At 38.2% G+C, this 19229-nt stretch overlaps 1 protein-coding gene and 2 pseudogenes across 1 annotated transcript; all 3 read right to left on the reverse strand.

Moving 5' to 3' along the window:
- Positions 1-3493: 3493 nt before the first annotated feature.
- Positions 3494-4411, reverse strand: LOC116503346 (olfactory receptor 9G4-like). Its single transcript, XM_032209715.1, has one exon. The coding sequence runs from the start codon at positions 4409-4411 to the stop codon at positions 3494-3496; it is 918 nt and encodes a 305-aa protein (XP_032065606.1).
- A 5781-nt stretch (positions 4412-10192) lies between these two features.
- On the reverse strand, positions 10193-11135 carry LOC116503341 (annotated as a pseudogene).
- A 6015-nt stretch (positions 11136-17150) lies between these two features.
- Positions 17151-18103, reverse strand: LOC116505279 (annotated as a pseudogene).
- Positions 18104-19229: the final 1126 nt, after the last annotated feature.

The raw sequence follows: 19229 nt of genomic DNA on the forward strand, positions 1-19229 counted from the left end.
GAGGCTTTAGTTGCAATGGCCTTTTTCATGTGGATTGAAAATCATCTCTCACAGTTAGTGAGGCAAGGTCAATGAGAAAAATGAGACTTTGAGCCAATAATTGAGTATGGTGACCCACACTCTTGCCTCCATTTTCATGAGCCTTTCTCCAATCTCAGGGAGGCATTAGAACCACATTTGAGAATCTCAAGGGCCAGTGTTAGAAATTTGGATTGAACATATTGTAATGATGCAAAATTGTAAAATGGCCCACCTGCATTCTGTAAAGAATGTGTGTTATTGGCTTGGCTACGAATAGTTTGAGTGCTGTAAGTATGTAGTGGTCACTTCTTACCTGGAGAAATTTGAGTATGGCAGTTGTGCTCCTCTGTGCATTTTCAGCAATATAGTCCCCATGGGTTTCCTAGTTTCTTTATTACACTCATATCCCTATGAGTTTTCCTACTGCTAGCAGAGTGAAGGACAACACCCAGAATTGAAACAGGATACCTACTCAGTTTTCTACCCATCTAAATTCCAGGAGTGACTCTTGGGCCTTTTGGCAATTGCCATGATTCTAGTTTTTTCATAATTGAGTGTGTTAGTATTCTCTGCAGTACTCTGCTCATGCTTTTAATGCTGTTTTAAGGCCAATAGATATTCTTGAAAATAATGTTGTGTCATCTGAGTAGAACAGAGATGTGTCTTCCAGAAAGTTTTTTGGGGGTTTAAAATTCATTCTGAGGAGAAAGTCCACCAAGGAATTGATATGGAACCGTGATGTCAAATCTATGGCACGCCTGCCACAGTGGCATCAGGGCACATGCCCTGGCCAGCTGACTTTGGCCTTCTTTTGAGGCCATTTTTCGCCCTCTGGAGGCTTCCTAAAGCCTTCAAAGCGTGAAAAACTGGCCCTATGGGCAAACCGCAATTTCAGGAACGGACTTCCAATTTGTTCGTATGCTTCATTTTAGCCCTCCGGAGCATTCAGGAGGCCACTGGAGGCTTCCCTGAAGGCTCCAGAGGGCAAAAAACGACACTACGAGCAAACAAGAAGTGACTCCCAGAGGGAAGCCTCACTTCAAGATGGAAGCCTCCTGGAGGCACCTGAAGGCTCCGGAGGGCTAAAACCAGCCCTACAAGCAAACCGAAAGTCCATTCCCAATGTTCCAGTTTGCCCGTAGGACCGGTTTTTCGTGCTCCAGAGGCTTCAGGGAAGCTCCTCTGGAGCTCTGGAGCCTGGGGAGTGTGAAAATAGCATGCCAAAAAGGGGGGAGTGCTGGTTGTGCACGCATGTGTGCTGTGATCATGCGCATAGCATTATGGGTGTGGCATGCCCATGCATAACCCCCCCCTGCGCTCCCCCCATTTTTGACACGCAAGCCAAAAAAGGTTCGCCATCACTGGTCTAGAGGCTGTTGGGAACCTGATGGGGTAAAACAGGTTCTAATGCAACCTGAGGAAGACAGAATGGCTGTGGGTATTCCCCCCCACCCCCGAGGCACAAGATTCTTCCACCTTTAGTACTGTATGGGGTTGCACTACCCTAGACAAACCCAGTGCACAAGTGGCAGCTGTAGATTGGAGAGCCTTTGCACACTTTTGGGTGGTACACCAATTGCATCCATTCCCTCCTGACTCATACCATTGTAACCTCTCATTTAAACCCCTGAAGAGCATTTACAAACTTGAAGTGCTACAGAATGTGGCTATGGGGGTATTAAATAGTGCCAAATGTACACCATACATAACATCAATTCCATGTGAGCTCCGTTGGTTACTGGTGTGCTTCCAGGTGCCATTCAAAGTGATAGTTAGCTTGGTACCTGATTACCTGAGGGATAACCTTTCTCCAAGAGACTTTATCCATCAAATTAATATAGCAGATTGTACATGCCATAGATCCTGTCAGACAAAGATTGTCAACTGGTAGGTACTATAAGTCATGTTTTTTCCGCAATGGCCCCTGATCTATGGAATATCCTCCCTTCAGAGATTAGAATGGCCCCAATCCTATTAACCCTTCAAAAGGCCCTAACACTTGGCTATGTTCTGTGCCCGGGTTGCTGAATGTGTCAAGGGCCCCATTTCCTGGTTGAATTATTAACTGGTCAAGTATCTCGACTGCTATGCATAGTTATTTTGGATGTTTTTTTTAAGTGTTTTAAAATGTTTTAATGTGTTAATGTGTTAATTGGTCTGAGGACGGGGAGACTAATTCCCCAGCAGGCCCAGCAGGTGGAGCTGGAGCTCCATTTGAACATCATGACAAAATCCAAATCAGTCAATTGTAAAAGGCAGCTTTATTTGGAACCACTTCCATCCTGCAATACAATCTTTACCCCTTCAAAGAATAACTTTTGCCTGTCCCAGGACGTTAGAAAAGACTTGATAGGTGGTCAAAAGTGGCAAATTCAATCTAAACATTTGTTTGACTGGATGTTGAACTATAATAGTAATAATTAACATGATCCAAACAGAAATTAGTACCAAATTAAATTCTAAAAAAAATCAAAATAGCAATATGGATCATTTCTTTGTTTTGGCCTTTGGGGGGGGGATTTGTTTATTTTTTAATGAAAAATGACATATTAGGCATATAAATTAAATAAATACATAAATATAACAAATAAAAAAGGACAGTTTTTTAAAAAATCAGAAAATTTTTAGAACATCCATTCAAAAAGAAGCAATATTTTAGATATGGTTTATAAGTGAAGCTGATATTGATTCAAAGGTGGATTTGAAAAATGAAAGGCCACAAAAAGGATATTGGGGGTGGGGGGAATAGAAATATTGAATGTGCAAATGAAGAAGGGTTCATAGAAAAGGAGGAAAGAGCTCTTTCTGCTTCAGTCAATGGAAAGAATGTGACAACAGACTGAAAGACAGAATACTGGCACCGAGAGCACTGTTGCCTTATATCCTGTCACTCTGGTGAATTGAAAGATGGCTAATCCTCGACCCCAGCTACCTGCCTTCCGTTAGGCTGCCCCACTGCCCCCTTCAGTAAAGACAATAATTGCTGGGATTTTTTCCCTCTTCTAATGGGAGATCCTTGGTTGGGGCAGAAGTGAAGCTGAAGGAATACACCAATTATTGCCTTTAAATTATCTCATATGAAATCAGTAAGGATTATCCAGCCAGAATGCTGAAGCAGGATAGGACTCAGTTTTGAGTCAATGCAATTTAGGCTGGTACACATTCTTAAATAATTACATCAGTGCAGGAACACAAATGTGAACGTGACTGTGAGAAGGACTCTAAGAGAACACCTTTGAGGTAATTCCCAAATATTGGTTAGAGTTTGGGAGAGAATTAAGCACAGGTTTCATTCATACACGTCTATCATCATGATTGCTGTGGAAGGAAGGAAGGAAGGAAGGAAGGAAGGAAGGAAGGAAGGAAGGAAGGAAGGAAGGAAGAAGGCTGACAGTATAGGTTTAAATCATCTGAAGTACAATCTGGGGAAAGAGACTATCAATGGCATTCATTTGGTTATTGTGAATTTACCTCAGACTTTCTTGAGGGCTGCCTTCACATCCTTGTTGCGTAAACTGTAAATGACAGGGTTGGCCAGAGGGTTGACTACAGTATAGAACAGTGCATTTGTCTTGTCCCAGTTTGGAGTGTGGTTAAAGTTGGGTGTGAGATACATGATGAAAATGGAACCATAGAAGAGGGAGACTGACATCAAGTGAGCTGAGCAAGTGAAGAAGGCTTTGCGTCTCCCTGTAGCTGACCGGATGTTAACTATGGCTACTCCAATGCCAACGTATGAGCTCACAATGATAGCTGTAGTTACTAGCAAATTGGAACCTAATACAGCAGCCACAATGAGTTCATAGAAACCTATGTCATTACAGGACATTTTAAGAAGTGGAGGCCCATCACAAAAGTAATGGTTGATCACATTATTGCCACAGAAATCTAGCCGAAAGGTGTTGCCAGTGTGTACAATTGCATTGGCAAAGCCAGCTGCATAAGCTCCTACCACCAACTGAATGCAGAGCTTCTTGGGCATTGCTGTGACATAAAGGAGTGGATTGCAGATGGCCACAAAGCGGTCATAGGCCATGAAGGCCAATAGGAAGCATTCAGTGTACGCTAAGCCAGCAGAGAAGAAGAACTGGGCTGCACAACCAGCTAGGGAAATGTGGTTGTTCTTGGACACACAGTCAGACAAGATCCGAGGAGTGTAGACTGTGGAGTACCAAATATCCAGGAAGGAAAGGTTGTCCACAAAGAAGTACATGGGTGTGTGCAAGCGGGAGTCCAGGTAGATCAGTGCTACAAGGCCCAAATTACCAGTCAGCGTTAGGGTGTAGGAGGCCAAGAACAGCATAAAGAAGATTATGCGTAGAAATGGGTCTGTTGTAAACCCAAGCAAGACAAAATCAGTAAGCAATGTCCGATTGCCTTCCACTTCCATCATTTTCATAGGCACAACCTGTTTGCAAAGGAAAGAGAAGTCAAAATTTGGCAATGTTGAAGTCCCCCTTCTCTAGCATATTTGGTATGAGTTTGACTATTTTACTTTACCAAATGCTTTTACTTCTGCTTTTTTAATGTATATTCCAAATACATTCACAGGATTCATCCTTTATAAGAAAATTATAACATAAGGCCCTCATTGCTTAGGAGCAGCGCTCCATTGTAGTCTACTACCGTGTTTCCCCGAAAATAAGACAAGGTCTTGTTTTCTTTTGACCCACGAAATAAGCACTTGGCCTTAATTCCAGGGCGGTCCTATTGTTTTTGAGATGCAGGAGGTGGCGAGTGTGGTCACCTCATGGCTGCTGCTGTGTTGCAATATTTGTGGGGAGGGCTTATTTTCAGGGGAGGGCTTATTTTAGCGCATGCGCTCAAAAAGCCCAATTGGGCTTATTATCCGGGGAGGGCTTATTTTCAAGGAAACAGTGTAATCCTTTCTGAAAGCAGGCTCAGACTGCTAACAAGATCAGGGTTGATGAAAACTGGGTGGAAAATCATCAAGAATCCCTGACTGTAGATTTAGAGAAAACCTGGTTATGGAGGGGAAAAAAACTTTGACATTTTTGTCAAGAAAACTGCATGGTCTTCCTCATGTTAACATAAAGCATCATCCTGGACTTGAAGGACATATTGCCTTTTTAAAATGTGTTAAGGTGAAATGAAGGCATAAATTCCAAATGGATTTTACCTCCCAGGCTGTCCTTGGATTAGTCTCTCCATGTGTCTATCACTGCAGCTTCCTAGCATCCTTCGTAAGAGTTATGGATCATAAGTGATGAAGGTTGGGGGAAAACTTTTCTTAGAGAAAAAGCAAGCTCATTCACAGGTATGTATGGAATAACAAAACAAAGAAGATAGGTTTCTATGGAGATTCTCAGACATCCAGGTCATGGTGGTCCCAAAGGTGCTTTTTTCCAAGAGGCAACTAAATTTTCCATTAAGTCCAGTTGCCTCTTGAAAAAAAGTATCTTTGTGACAAAAAAGATAAGAATTGAAAGGATATATTAGATGAGGAAGCCTGTTAAATACAAGTGCCAGTCCAACAATTGCATTACTAGCAATTCTGTTTCAAGGACAATTATATTAAGAGGTATCTGATTACATATGCAAGATTATACATATGGACCCAATAAACAATTTCAAATGCAATCAGAATTGGATAATGAAGCTGGAATCTACCCTGAATAGAAAATAAAAAGAAATCTCACAGCAGAAGACAGGACCCTGGGAAAAATATCAGTGTTTGAAAAACTTATACAAAAAAAATCAAGAACATTGACCTCAAGCTACAATTTGTGGAGAAATTGGTTCAAAATATTTGATAGTTGATTTATGACTCTTTTACAAATTGCCAAGATGAACAAATTGTGCAATAAATATTGGAATTGCCACAATGAAAAATGAACATTTTAATATATATACAAAAAGACTCAACAGTATGGGAAAGAAATACCTCAATATATCGAGAAAATTCTGACAATAAATTTGAATCAAACATACATGTATTTTTATTAGGTATGATCCTAGACAATATCCCTCACAATTTATGAAAATATGTGCTGACAATGGCAAGAGTCCCTCTGGGACAAAACTTGAAAAGGGAAACCTTGCAAATCAAATATGTTTGGGAGACTAAAATTAGAGAATACAAAGCAATGGAAAAATTGACAGTATATAGCAGAAACTTAACCAAGTTTGACAAGGAATCTACCCTGATTAATATATTTGTTATAAAAAAGGAAAATAAAGAGAAATCTCATAGCAGAGGAAAGGGCCTTTTTTCCATTCTGTGGAGCAGCAGAAAAGATCTTCCCTCCCTCCCCTTGTGCAGTTGCACGCTTGTCAATCAAGGTTCTCCCCAAGACTCCTCAGGGGGTTGCCATCTTCTGCTTAGATCCAGATTATTGTCCACTTTCCTTTGAAGTGTGAATAGTTCTCTTTTCCCTTCGTGGAAATCAACTGTTTAGATAAGTAAACTTCTTAAAGATGTCCCGTGAATAGCTTTTCCTGCTGTTTCTTAGAGCTCTACCTGGACTTTGTCTTTCAACTCCCATTCTAAGACTCCTGTCAGAGGCATGGTTGACTCCAACCTTCCTTTAGAGGAAGGGTTGGAAGAAATGACTGCCATGCACATGGAGGGAAGCAGAAATCGGAAAAGTGAACCACTTTTGAACACCTTTCCGTATTCAGAAATAGAGAAGGGTTGGGTTGGTGCATGGCTCTGAGACCCTTGACAATCAGAAGTGACACAAATGGCTTTGAGAGCATTGGTCAAATCCTAACTGCGATAACCATAGAATCCTGTTGGACATCTACCTAAACTATTCCCAGATATGCCAAACTTACCTGGATGAAGCTAAGTACATTTTCCTGCTATGTCTGTTGGAGAAACCAATGAATCAACCTATTTGGGAACATTGTACTTTCATGAATAAAGTGCTCACATCTTTCCTTCAAATTGGGCAGCCTCAGTTCCCCATGGAAGCACTTAGATTAAATTATCCCTCTTGATGATATGAAGTGGGAATATTATAGTTGCTACCAAAAGTTTTTTTCCTAAACCTTCCATAGGGTGTTTCACCTATGGGAAAAAAGGTGAAAAATCACTCCAGAGGCTTCCCGAATTCTCCAGATAAACTGTCATATTCTACCCTGAGGACACTAGAAGTTCAGCTACAATCATCACTTGTCTCAGGGCCTCTTTTGAGGGGGTGGGGAACCCTCCAAAAAGTATATGTGATCATAGTGAATCCTTTTAAATTATTATTATGTATTTACTTACATAATATTTACATAAATACAAAAAAGGAAAACAAATAGAATAAATATTTTTTGCATTAATAGATATAATTGTCTTTTCAAAAACAGAAAAGTTATATGTCTCTTAAATCCTGCCCTTCATAATGAAATAATACCCATTTTCCAGTTTCTCAAAATAATTCCCTCAGGAGCAATCCAGGACAAATAGACTATATCTCTTGAAAGTAATTCTATTCCAAAATTTTGGCTCATAATTTCATATAACATCTATCTATATATATATATATGTTATATATATGTTAAAATATTTTTCCAAACATATGTGAATTATTCATAAGACCATAGGACTTAATGATGCCCACCAATATTTTTTATATTGCCAATTGTAAAAATCTGATGCTTATCCTTTAAAATGTATTATTTTGGTTGCCCAATATATTCAGAATATAATCTGTGTGTGGAAGCCTCAAAGTTTAAGAAGGTGTGTGCCAACAGTGGCAAGAATCCATTTGGCTTGGCACCAGGTTATCTGAGGGACTTCTTTCTCCAGGACTGTCTACCCATCCAATCAGATGCAACGGACTGTGCCCATCAGTCAAAGAGTGCTGACTGGCAGAAATTAGATGTGGACCTATTTCTGCTCTAGTTCCCTGCCTTATAGAACATCCCTCAGAGATCAGAATGGCCCCAACCCTGTTAGCGCCTCACAAAGCTCTAAAAACTTGGCTATGTACTTGGAATGCGAGAAGAGCCCTATTAGTTGGCTTTACTATTTAGCAGACTAATCATCATGGCTGCTGTTTATATTTGTACATATTTTGTGAGTGTTTTTATTGTTTTAATGGTTTTTTAAATTTTATTTATTAAATGTATTTGCCACCCATTCCTGCAATGCAATGACACTTGGAGATTTACAGCATTATTTGCTTTAATTGTTTTAAAGTTGTAGACTTGTAAGCTGCCCAGGGTCACTTGGTTGAATGGGTGGACATACAAATTGAATAAGTAAATAAATGAATAAAAACAGCATTTGAAAAGAGAACCCCGCTGAGTAATAAAGGGATTGGGACATTAAAATTGGAGGCTATGCAGCAATAAAAAACTAGTAGTATACATTCACAGCAGAAGTCTATGTTGTAAATTCAAGCAGGAGAGGGTCCAATAAATACAATGTATATCATACAACAAGACAATCTTAGAAGCTATGGTGGTTTTTTTTTTGAAGAAAGGGAGAAACTATTTTTAATAATAATAGCAATAATAGCAATTACAATGATCTAAACAAAAATGAGTAACAATATCCACATTAAATTATTTTTTTTAAAAAGCATTCAAAGAGCAATATGTGTCTTTATTTTTGTTTTTGGTCTTTTTAATGTATATTTTATTGAATGAGCACTGAAATGGGACACTTGTACATATAATTAATAAATAATTAAATGTAAGAACAAAAAACATTTTTTCAAAAAGTATTTCAATAGATTTTAGATGGCATCCTTTTCAGGAGAAGAAATAAAGTGATATAAGTCTTTTATAGTCTTTTATATAAATAAATATCTATTTATTTATATTTTGATAGAAATACAATGTCGATTTCAATTCAGATACAGACTCCATCAAAGATGAGGGCATCTCAGGTTTCATGGAAGCAGCCAAAGCATGCAGAATATACAGAATAGCAGATTTGGAAGGGACCTTGTGGCTGTTTCGGGTGATTTTTTACCACCAATATTGTGAATATGAGTGACAAAATTCTGATTCTGGTCAAATAATGCAATAAGTATTAATAATAGCAATAACAAGAAATAATCATTGCACAGTAATTGATCTCAAATATGTATCCCCCATTCATTTGCAGAACATTTGACTCCTACTTAGAACTGAAGTTTTCTGATAAAGTCAAATATTCATGAACCTGAATACCAACTATGAGTCAGCAGAGCTTAAAATGTCTTAATGGCTCACAATCCATGACTAATGGCAGTAACGATAATAAAAATAAAAATAGTAAGAAGAAGCAGAGAACAAAATTAAAAACTGCTAAAATGATTTTAAAGATTCTGAATCTTTAAAGTTCAAGATTCTTCACGGGGCTTTATTACTGAAGGTCTGAAGGAAGGATAAAGTGTTCATTGATATTGGGAAAATAGTCCTTTTCTGCTCCAGCCAATGCACCCTGTTCAGCAATAGACTGAATGACAGATTACTGGCAAAGTTGCTCCATCCTGTCACACTCTGGTGAGTTGAAAAGTGGATAATCCTGGATCCCAGCTACCTACCTGCCTTCAGTTAGGCTCAGCCCCACTCCACCCTTCAATGAAGAATAAAATTGCTGATTTTTCCCCTTCTTCTTAATGGGTGATTCTTGGTAGGGGAGGAAGTGAAGCTGAAGAAATACACCAGTTGTTGCTTTTAAACTATCCCATATGAAACCAGGAAAGGCTGTCCAGCCAGATTGCTGAGGCAGGAAAGGACTGGGTTTTGGGACAATGTGATTAAGGCTGTATACTTTTTAAAATAATCACGAGTGCAGGGACATTTATAGAATGGGACTATGAGGAGGGCTTTAAGAAACAAGCCCTTAAGTAATTTTCAAATAGTGGGTAATGTTTGGAAAATAATTAAGCACACCTTGAATTGATACATTTTCATCTTTCCTAAGGCTGAAACTGTGTCCCTAGTCTATCATTGTCCAATGTTTCCATCCTGATCTTGCCTGCTATGCTTCATCCTATTTACCCTCCATGGACCATATTTTGAAGATGCTTTTGGGTAAGGAAAGGCCTGGGAAGATGTGTGTGAGAAACAATTGCCCACCAAGAACAACAAATCTGGAGATTTTGAAGATGGTTCCCTTGACCACCAGGGAGGGAGAGAGGGAAGGGAGGGAGGGTTGATACCATAAAGTAAGGTTTAACTTGTTTGAAATTTGTCCAGAGAAAGAGAGTTTCAATGGCCTTCATTTGGGTGCTATGAATCTCCAACCAACTTTTTTGAGGGCTGCCTTCACATCCTTGTTGCGTAAACTGTAAATGAAAGGATTGACCAGAGGGTTGACTACAGTATAGAAGAGTGCATTTATCTTGTCCCAGTTTGGAGAACGGTTAAAGTTGGGTGTGAGGTACATGATGAAAATGGAACCATAGAAGAGGGAGACTGACATCAAGTGAGCTGAGCAAGTGAAGAAGGCTTTCCGTCGCCCTGCAGCTGATCGGATGTTAATTATAGCTGCTCCAATGCCAACGTTATGAGCTCACGATGATAGCTGTGGGTACTAGCAAATTGGAACCCAATACAGTAGCTGCAATGAGTTCATGGACACCTGTGTCATTACAAGACATTTTAACAAGTGGTGGTCCATCACAAAAGTAATGGTTAATGACATTATTACCACAGAAATGTAGCCGAAAGGTGTTGCCAGTGTGTACAATTGCATTGGCAAAGCCCACTACATAAGCTCCTACTACCAACTGAATGCAGACCTTCTTGGGCATAGCAGTGTTGTAAAGGAGTGGGTTGCAGATGGCCACAAAGCGGTCATAGGCCATGAAGGCCAGTAGGAAGCATTCAGTGTACGCCAAGCCAGCAGAGAAGAAGAACTGTGCTGCACAACCAGCTAGGGAAATGTGGTTGTTCTTGGACACACAGTCAGACAAGATCCGAGGAGTGTAGACTGTGGAGTACCAAATATCAAGGAAGGAAAGGCTGCCCACAAAGAAATACATGGGTGTGTGCAAGCGGGAGTCCAGGTAGATCAGTGCTAGAAGGCCAAAATTACCAGCCAGCGTTAGGGTGTAGGATGCCAAGAACAGCATAAAGAAGATTATGCGTAGAAATGGGTCTGTTGTAAACCCAACCAGGACAAAATCAATAAGCAATGTCCGATTGCCTTCCACTTCCATCATTTTCATAAGTGTAACCTGAAAAAGAAGTTCGAATTGTGAAGTTTTCAGCTCTGATATGAAGAGTGCATGCTAATATTTTGAATTATGTATTGAATCCCCCTCCCTCAACGCATTTTGATTTTGCAATTATGCTCCAGAATGCTTTTGCTTTTTTAATATCGTGGATATATTACAGGATTCAGCATTTATAAAGGAAGGACAAGATAAAGGCCTCATTGCTTAGGAGCACTAGATGGAAGACCACATGGATATCTAGACTGTGCAGTTGGAGGAACCTTCTAGGACTAGTAATGAAAAAAATACTTCTAAATATTTGTCAAGAGTATTACATGGGGATGATGCCTTTTTTAATGGGATGAAGTGGAAAGGAAGCATATATTCCACATAGATTCCTCCACCCAGATCCTTTTGATTTCTTTTTATACTCTTCATATGTTTATCATGCATCTTGCAAGAATCCCAGGTAATATTTTGGATGAGTGATGAAGGTCAAGGAGAGAGAACTTTCTTTCTATCCAACCGATTTAAAGGTTGGGTCAAGAGAACAAATGATGCTAAATTTTTGTCAGTCAGCTTAGACTTTAAAAAAAAACCCATCCTGATTCCCCAGGAAAGCTCTTCTGCCAACAATCACTCTATTTACTCAGATTCTTGGAAAAAATAAAATAAATAATTAAGAATTAAAAAATTAAAAGTGATGCATGGAAATTCAATTACCACAAATCCAGAAGTGAAGGCCATATAACGTTCAGAAAAAGGTTTAATCCATGGGTCTTCTAAAATAAAGGCTAGGTCATCTGCAAACGCCTGTAACTTATACTGTTCCCTTTTATCTCCATGCCTTTTATCTCCGTATCTTGTCTAATATTTCTATTTAATACTTCCAATGTCAGTATAAACAACAATGGAGACAGGGGACATTGTTGCCTTGTGCCTTTCTTGATGCCAACTTTCTGCTCCATCGGCTGGTTTTGGGGGGAAATTAAAACTGTTTCTAAACCGTTGCATGAGTTGTTTCTTTTGTTCATGTTTGTTGTCTTTTTATTTTCTTTAAGTTATGTTCTTATTTAATAGGGCACTAAAGCTGGAATCTTTATAAGATAGGGAGATAAACAATATATAATATTATATAATAATATAATAAAATTGAGATCTGTATGTATGCTAATGTTAATGCCACCTGTGTTGACATCCCCGGCTGATATTTTGGGACTCCAAGGAGTTGTGCCCTTTGTTAAAGGAAGCATAAGGTCCACGGAAGGGCTTACTTTATAATTTTATACACTTCTGTAGGCATTGGCCCCATAGTGAATCCAGTATGAATAACCTCCACATATGTGGATGTACAAGAGCTTTGAAAGAGATGCAAGGTTAGCAGATAAAAAATATCTGCCCTCAACGCAATGAACAGGAGGGCAATTTCCAAAAGTCAGAATGATTTCAAAGTAGCAGAGGGTGAAGACTTGGGCTGTCTGTGGAAGCTGGAATTTCCACAGACAGCCCAAGAAGGGCAACTTATTGGGAAATACAAAATTAGCAGATTCCACAAAATCAGAGCAAATATCAACTGTGTTCTCTATCATAATACTAATAAAATAGTATGACAATAGCAGCAATAGTACAATAGAGTAATGCATTCATTTTTGCTGAAGTTAATTACTTACTTTGTTCTGGGACACCCTCAGTATTCAACCTTTTAAAGCTTAGTTGCTTAATCCATTCAAACTCCTCAATTAGCATAAATTACCTTGAACCCAAATTCTTCCCTTCAGTACTGTGATGTTTATATTATGTAATACAAAACCTTCATTGTTGAAAAACCCATATTTCTGAAACCTTGAAATCCTTCTCCAGAAAACAAGAGCAATTCAATATTTTTGTATCTTCTTTGAATTTTCTATTTGTCATACAATTCTCTAGCTCACAAGATCACAGGGTTCTAACTCAATCTCTCTATCAAGCATCACTCTGTACAGAAAATTATAGAGAACCACCTTTAATCCAAATTGTATTTGATTGTCCCCAAAGATAAAGATTCAGAAGTCAGCGTCCACTATGCATGGAATTGATTCTGGGGGAAATCAGAAGTTGGAAAACTTCTTCTCTTCTATTCTTCCTCTATAATGGATCAGTGTGAGCCAGCCTCTTACAGCCTTGACAATCAGCTGTGAGAAGAGGGCCATGGGAGGACTAGAGTAGACCTAGTTCCTAGAATGGTAGTAGCTTAGGAGAGAGACATCTCCCTAAATGATGCTTCATGATCCCAAACTTACCTAAAGAAACCAGGTACATTTTCCTGCTAAGAACCTTTGAGCAACAGATCAGCATATCTGGGAATCTTATTTTTTCCCAAGTAAAATAACCTTCCTGAGATTAGGCAGCCTTGATTGCCTACAGTTGCAATAAATTTGTCCTCTTGACAATCTGAAATGGGAATAGTATTATCATGCCAAAATATTTTTTCCTAATGCTCCCAAGGGAGTTTTTCCTTGCGTAAGAAAAAAACACTGTCCCCTGTGCTAGCTGAGTTCTTCAGGTAAACAATCAACTTCTACCTTGAGAGCTGAAATTCAGCAGTAAACATCACTTGCTTTGAGGCCTTATCCAGAAAAAATATGATTATTGGTAAAAACCAGCCCTTTTTAAAGTATTATTTAATTGTTTATTTAAACATGTTTTACTAAACAAATGGCAAAAGAAAGTTAAAAAAAAGACAAAAAGATAGATATGAGATTAGATATGGAAAGAAAGGATTTTTATTGCAATTTTAGAGAAAATGTTAAATTACTGTACAAATGAAAGGAAAGACTATGAAATTGATTTATTTGTTCATAGTTAAATATATTATATTCTTATTTCTGATAACTCTTAATGGACTTTTACTGATTATGATTGAATGATGTGGCTTTATTGTTTATTATCTATTTATTAATAGATAAAATATGAGATACGGGATAAAGATACAGTATCTTTGGTTGGAATGTTAGAGACAGTGATAATTTATATTTCTTTTTCCATTCCCCCTTTTTCTCCCCCTCTCTTTACACACAATTTGTATTAATTTGTATTCGTTTTTTATCTTTGTATTTTTAAACTTTAATTTAAAAAATATTAAAATTATTATAAAAAAGTAATACTGCAGAATATTCTCAAAGAAAGAAGCCAGACATTATTAGCCACAATATCAGAAATGTCACATTGAGGTACTTCTATATATAGACTATGTCCAAAAGATGTTAAATCTGATCCAGAAATACTAGAACCAGAAATCCTGGATATGTTTTTAAAGTGGGTATTACAAAATAAAGAAGGCAATTAAAGTGGAATTACAAATCAAGCCAAGGGAATGGCAAGGCAAAGAACATTTTAGTGGACATGCAAACGATGCTGATTAAATCTTCCAAGAAGCCCCTGAGATGGGAAAGAGAAAAACTGCAAAGGGACCAAAGCCAGTGACATCTGAATGAGTTAAAGATCAAGATTTTTAGAAGTAATAGGAAGAAATATAGAGTTGATTTGGTTGATCAAAGTTAATATAATATGTTTACAAAGTTCTGATAGCCATTTATGAACTTTCTGCTGGTACCAGGATTGAAAAGTCGATGATTTATAGATTTGCCTGTAAATAAGGGTTGGGTTATGGGAAGAAGAAGAATCATTTGTTTGATAAAGATTGAAAGTCCTTTCTTTATATGTTTTCTTTGTCTTTGTTCTTTTTTGCACTTTTTCTTTATAATTCTAGTTCTGATTTTAATTTATATTAAATTTTACAACTGTAATTAAAATATTTAATAAAATTGTTAAGATATTGTTAAGGACAGGTAGTAAATTAATAAAGAAAATTTATAATTACTTATTTTATTTTAAAATGGAAGAAGATATGTAAAAGAAAGCATGATAGTAAGGGCAAAAATTTGGGGGTATTCGATAGCATTAGATAATTGGCAAAAATTGTGGGAAAGAAATTACAAGTTAATGATGTCAACAGCATATAAAAAAACCTGTACAAAATGTTCTATAAATGGCATTGCCACCAGCAAGAATGGCAAAAATGTTCCCAAGTATTTCACCAGAATGCTGGGAATGTAAACAGTTCCTACTCCCATATTTGATGGACCTGTCCAATGGCAAAAAAATATTAGTTAAAGATAAAAAAAGTGGTTAGAAGAGATGACAGCACAGCAAACAGATCTAAAACAAGAACTGTTCTTATTAAGTACCGGGGAAATACAACAAAACTTAATGTTACATGTAATAACAGCAGCAAGAATCACACATATGCACAAAATAGGAACAATGAAAGTATACCTATAGATGAAAAGGTAATAAAGAAAATATTAGAATGTGCTGAAAAAAACAGGATAACAATGGAAATTAAGAATAAAGAGGAAACAGAGTATTACTTAACATGGGACATTGTACAAATGGTTAGATAAAAGATGCAGAGATTAATAACGTAACAAAAGAAGATTATATATACATATAATCTATATATACACACATACAGACATACACACACACACACACACACACACACTATAAGTAATATTACTATTGGACTGTACTTGGCTAGAGATTAAAGTGTATAGAGTGACAAGTATAGATTTTTATGCTATAACTATGAGATTAAGAGTTATAACTATGATGTACAATATTATGTATATTTAAAAGAGACTACATTGTATGATTATGAGAACAATTATTATAATTAGAGTGTATAACACTATATATACTTTAAAAAGACTTGATACAAATAGTACCCTGCTGTTGCAGAAATGGAAACATGATGCATAATAAAGGAAAATGCATAAAAAATACATTTTGTTAAAAATGAGTAGGTTGTAAACCCATCCAATGTGTGTAAACAATGTGTGATTGCCCTCCCTTTCATCGTTTTCATAACCACAATCTGTTTATAGAGGAGGAAGAAGAAAGACATTTGCAGTTTTCAATACTAAAATAAATAATACATGCTAATATTTTAAAGAATCCACTGAAATTCCTGTGGCGCATAGTATTTCTATAACTATAATTTCTATAACTTTCTAACTGATGCAATGGTTTCCAGAGATATTCTATTGCATGTAGATCCTAATGCTGTCCATCCACCCAATAGGAAAATTAATACTAATTCTTGGCTTCCAGTATTTAATACTTGACAATAGTTAAGCATAATGATATCATTCCAGATTCCAAAAACTTAATTTGCCTTCATGAATTGACAATTGCATTTTCTATATTCTTTAAATTGAAGTACCCTATGGGGGAGGGGAGAAACAAACCTTTTTCCTATGCTAAATAGGTTCTATGGGAAAAGCCAACTTTAAACATTGGGGGAAAGATTATGTTATGAAAAAAAACTGGAGGGAAGTGGGAATATTGATTTTGGGCCAAGTGATAAATGATAAAGATGAATTTTTAAAATACTCTGTGCTTGAAGAGGAATATAATCTGTCAGATATAGTCAAAGGGCAATATTTACAATTATAGCATTTTGGTTTCTGGATGCTCAAGATATAAAAATAACTTGTTAAATTCTTTATAACAAAACAACAACAACAACAACCCACTATTAATTTTTATAGATATTTGTTTCCAGTAAATCAATTTGATATGTAAATGGTAAAAAATGGGTGAAATAATGAATTAGAAATTATTATATTGTCTGGAGAATGAGAGAGTATCTTAACTTTTGTGGAAAGAGTGTAGTTGGACTTTAAATTATGAGTTATACAACAAAAAAGATTTAGAGTTTACTGACCATTACATTTGTATAAAAAGGACAGTGAAACAAAGCATTTTTCTGAAGATATACTGTAATAATGCATCTTTAAAGCACATGTTTCTACAATATTCATCGTGGGAAGATGAGAAACCATTTCTCATAGAGAGAAGTAAGTGAGGAGATTTTACAGAATGAAGACAATGGTATATCACTGAAATAATCTCTCCGATCTCTTGATTCTCTCCAACAACTTTTATTTTTGTAATCCAATCTGAAAAAAGGAAATATCAATGGCATTCATATGGATGAAGTGAATTTCCCCCAGACTTTCTTGAAGGCTGCTTCACATCTTTGTTGCGTAAACTATAAATGAAAGGGTTGACCAGAGGGTTGACAACCGTGTAGAACAATGCATTTACCTTGTCTGAATCTGGAGTGTGTTGAGAGATGGCCTGGAGTACATGGTGAGAATGGAACCATAGAAGAGAATGGCTGAGACCAGGTGAGCTGAACAAGTGAAGAAGGCTTTGAGTCTTCCTGCAGCTGAACGGATGCTGACTATGGCTGCCCCAATAGCAATATAAGATCTCAAGATGACAACTGTGGTTACCAGCAGACTGCAACCCTCTACAGAAGATACAATGAGATCATAGATCCTTATGTCATCGCAGGCCATCTTCACAAGTGGTGCCACATCACAAAAATAGTAGTTGATGACATTTTCCCCACAAAATCGTAGGCGGAAAGTATTACTAGTGTGTGCAATAGCATTGGCAAATCCAGCTGTATAAGATGCCATCACAAGCTGAGCACAAAGCTTTTTGGGCATTGCTGTGACGTAAAGGAGTGGATTGCAGATGGCCACATAGCGATCATAGGCCATGAAGGCCAATAAGAAGCATTCAGTGTAGGCCAAGCCAGCAGAGAAGAAGAACTGGGCTGCACAACCAGCTAGGGAAATGTGGTTGTTCTTGGACACACAGTCAAATAAGATCCGAGGAGTGTAGACCGAAGAGTACCAGACATCCAGGAAGGAAAGACTTCCCACAAAAAAGTACATGGGAATGTGCAAGCGGGAATCTAGGTAGATCAGGGCCATAAGGCCAAGGTTCCCAATCAATGTTATGGTGTAGGAGGCCAAGAACAGCACAAAGAAGATAAAGCGTAGAAATGGATCTGTTGTAAATCCAACCAAGACAAAATCAGTAATCAATGCCCTATTTTCTTCCACTTTCACCATATTCATAAGCAGAACCTATTTACTGAGCAAAAAGAAATTAGAATTTTGCAGTTTTCAGCCCTGAAATAGGGAATCCGTTCTAACATGTTGAATGATGTGTTGACACCACCCACGATACATTTGGTAAGAGTTTGACCAATTTTCTCCTAAAATGATTTTGCTTCTCTGTATTTAATGTGCTGGATATATTTACAGGATTCAACTTTTAGACAAAAAGGACAACAGAAGGCTCTCTTTACTTAGGAGCACTCCCTGTATTCGGCTAATCTTCTCTGAAGGTGGTCTTAGCATATGTGTGTGCTTGAAGGTTCTTATTGGGGCTCAGACTGTTAACAATGTTGGGGCTGAAGAAAAACTGGAAAGAAGATCCCGAAGGAGGCTGCACTATGCAGTTGCAGAAACCTTCCAGAACAGGTAACATCAAATCAATTCTACTATCATTCTTACACCCACCTCTTTGCAGTCCATTATGTGACAGACTGCAGTACATATTCAGAAATAGACATGTGGAGAAGGAATATAATTCTTTGCTCATAGTTTAGAGAGGAGGTGTACAATAAGGTGACCAGACATCCCGCATTTGGCGGGACAGGCACGCTTTGTCATAATTTTTCCCGCGTCCCGGGCCATTCCCAAAAGATCCCGCTTTTTAATTTTGGCGCCTTCTTCGATCGCTCACTCCCCCGCCCATCCGCTGCTGCTCACATGGGCGGGATAGTGTAGTGAGTGAGCAGGCGGATGGGCGGGGGAGCCTGCTTGCCTTTCCAGCCCCACTTCCGGACAAGCCATGGGAAAGTCTCCGCCTCTCCGAAAGAGCCACCTGTTTGTGTGGCCCTCGGCAGGGTCTGGAAGCGGTGCCTCTCCGCCAAAGCATCCCTCGTGCACTTCGGGGTCCGGCGGGCAAGGCGAGGGCAGCGTCTCTCCTGCTTCTTCACTTCTCCGTTCGGTCGTTGAAAGCGGGAGCCAAGCTGGGTCATTCCTTCCAAGAGGCAAGTTTCCCATCGAATGACTCGCTGCCCTAGACCCTCTGCAGTCCCTCTCATCTGGCCAGAATGCCAGCGAGAGTGTTGGGCTGAAGGAAGGAGGGAATATACACACTCGCGTTCTCCCCCTCCCTCCCTCCCTC

The sequence above is a fragment of the Thamnophis elegans genome, chromosome 1, assembly GCF_009769535.1.
Source record: "Thamnophis elegans isolate rThaEle1 chromosome 1, rThaEle1.pri, whole genome shotgun sequence".
In the NCBI taxonomy this organism is placed as follows: domain Eukaryota; kingdom Metazoa; phylum Chordata; class Lepidosauria; order Squamata; family Colubridae; genus Thamnophis; species Thamnophis elegans.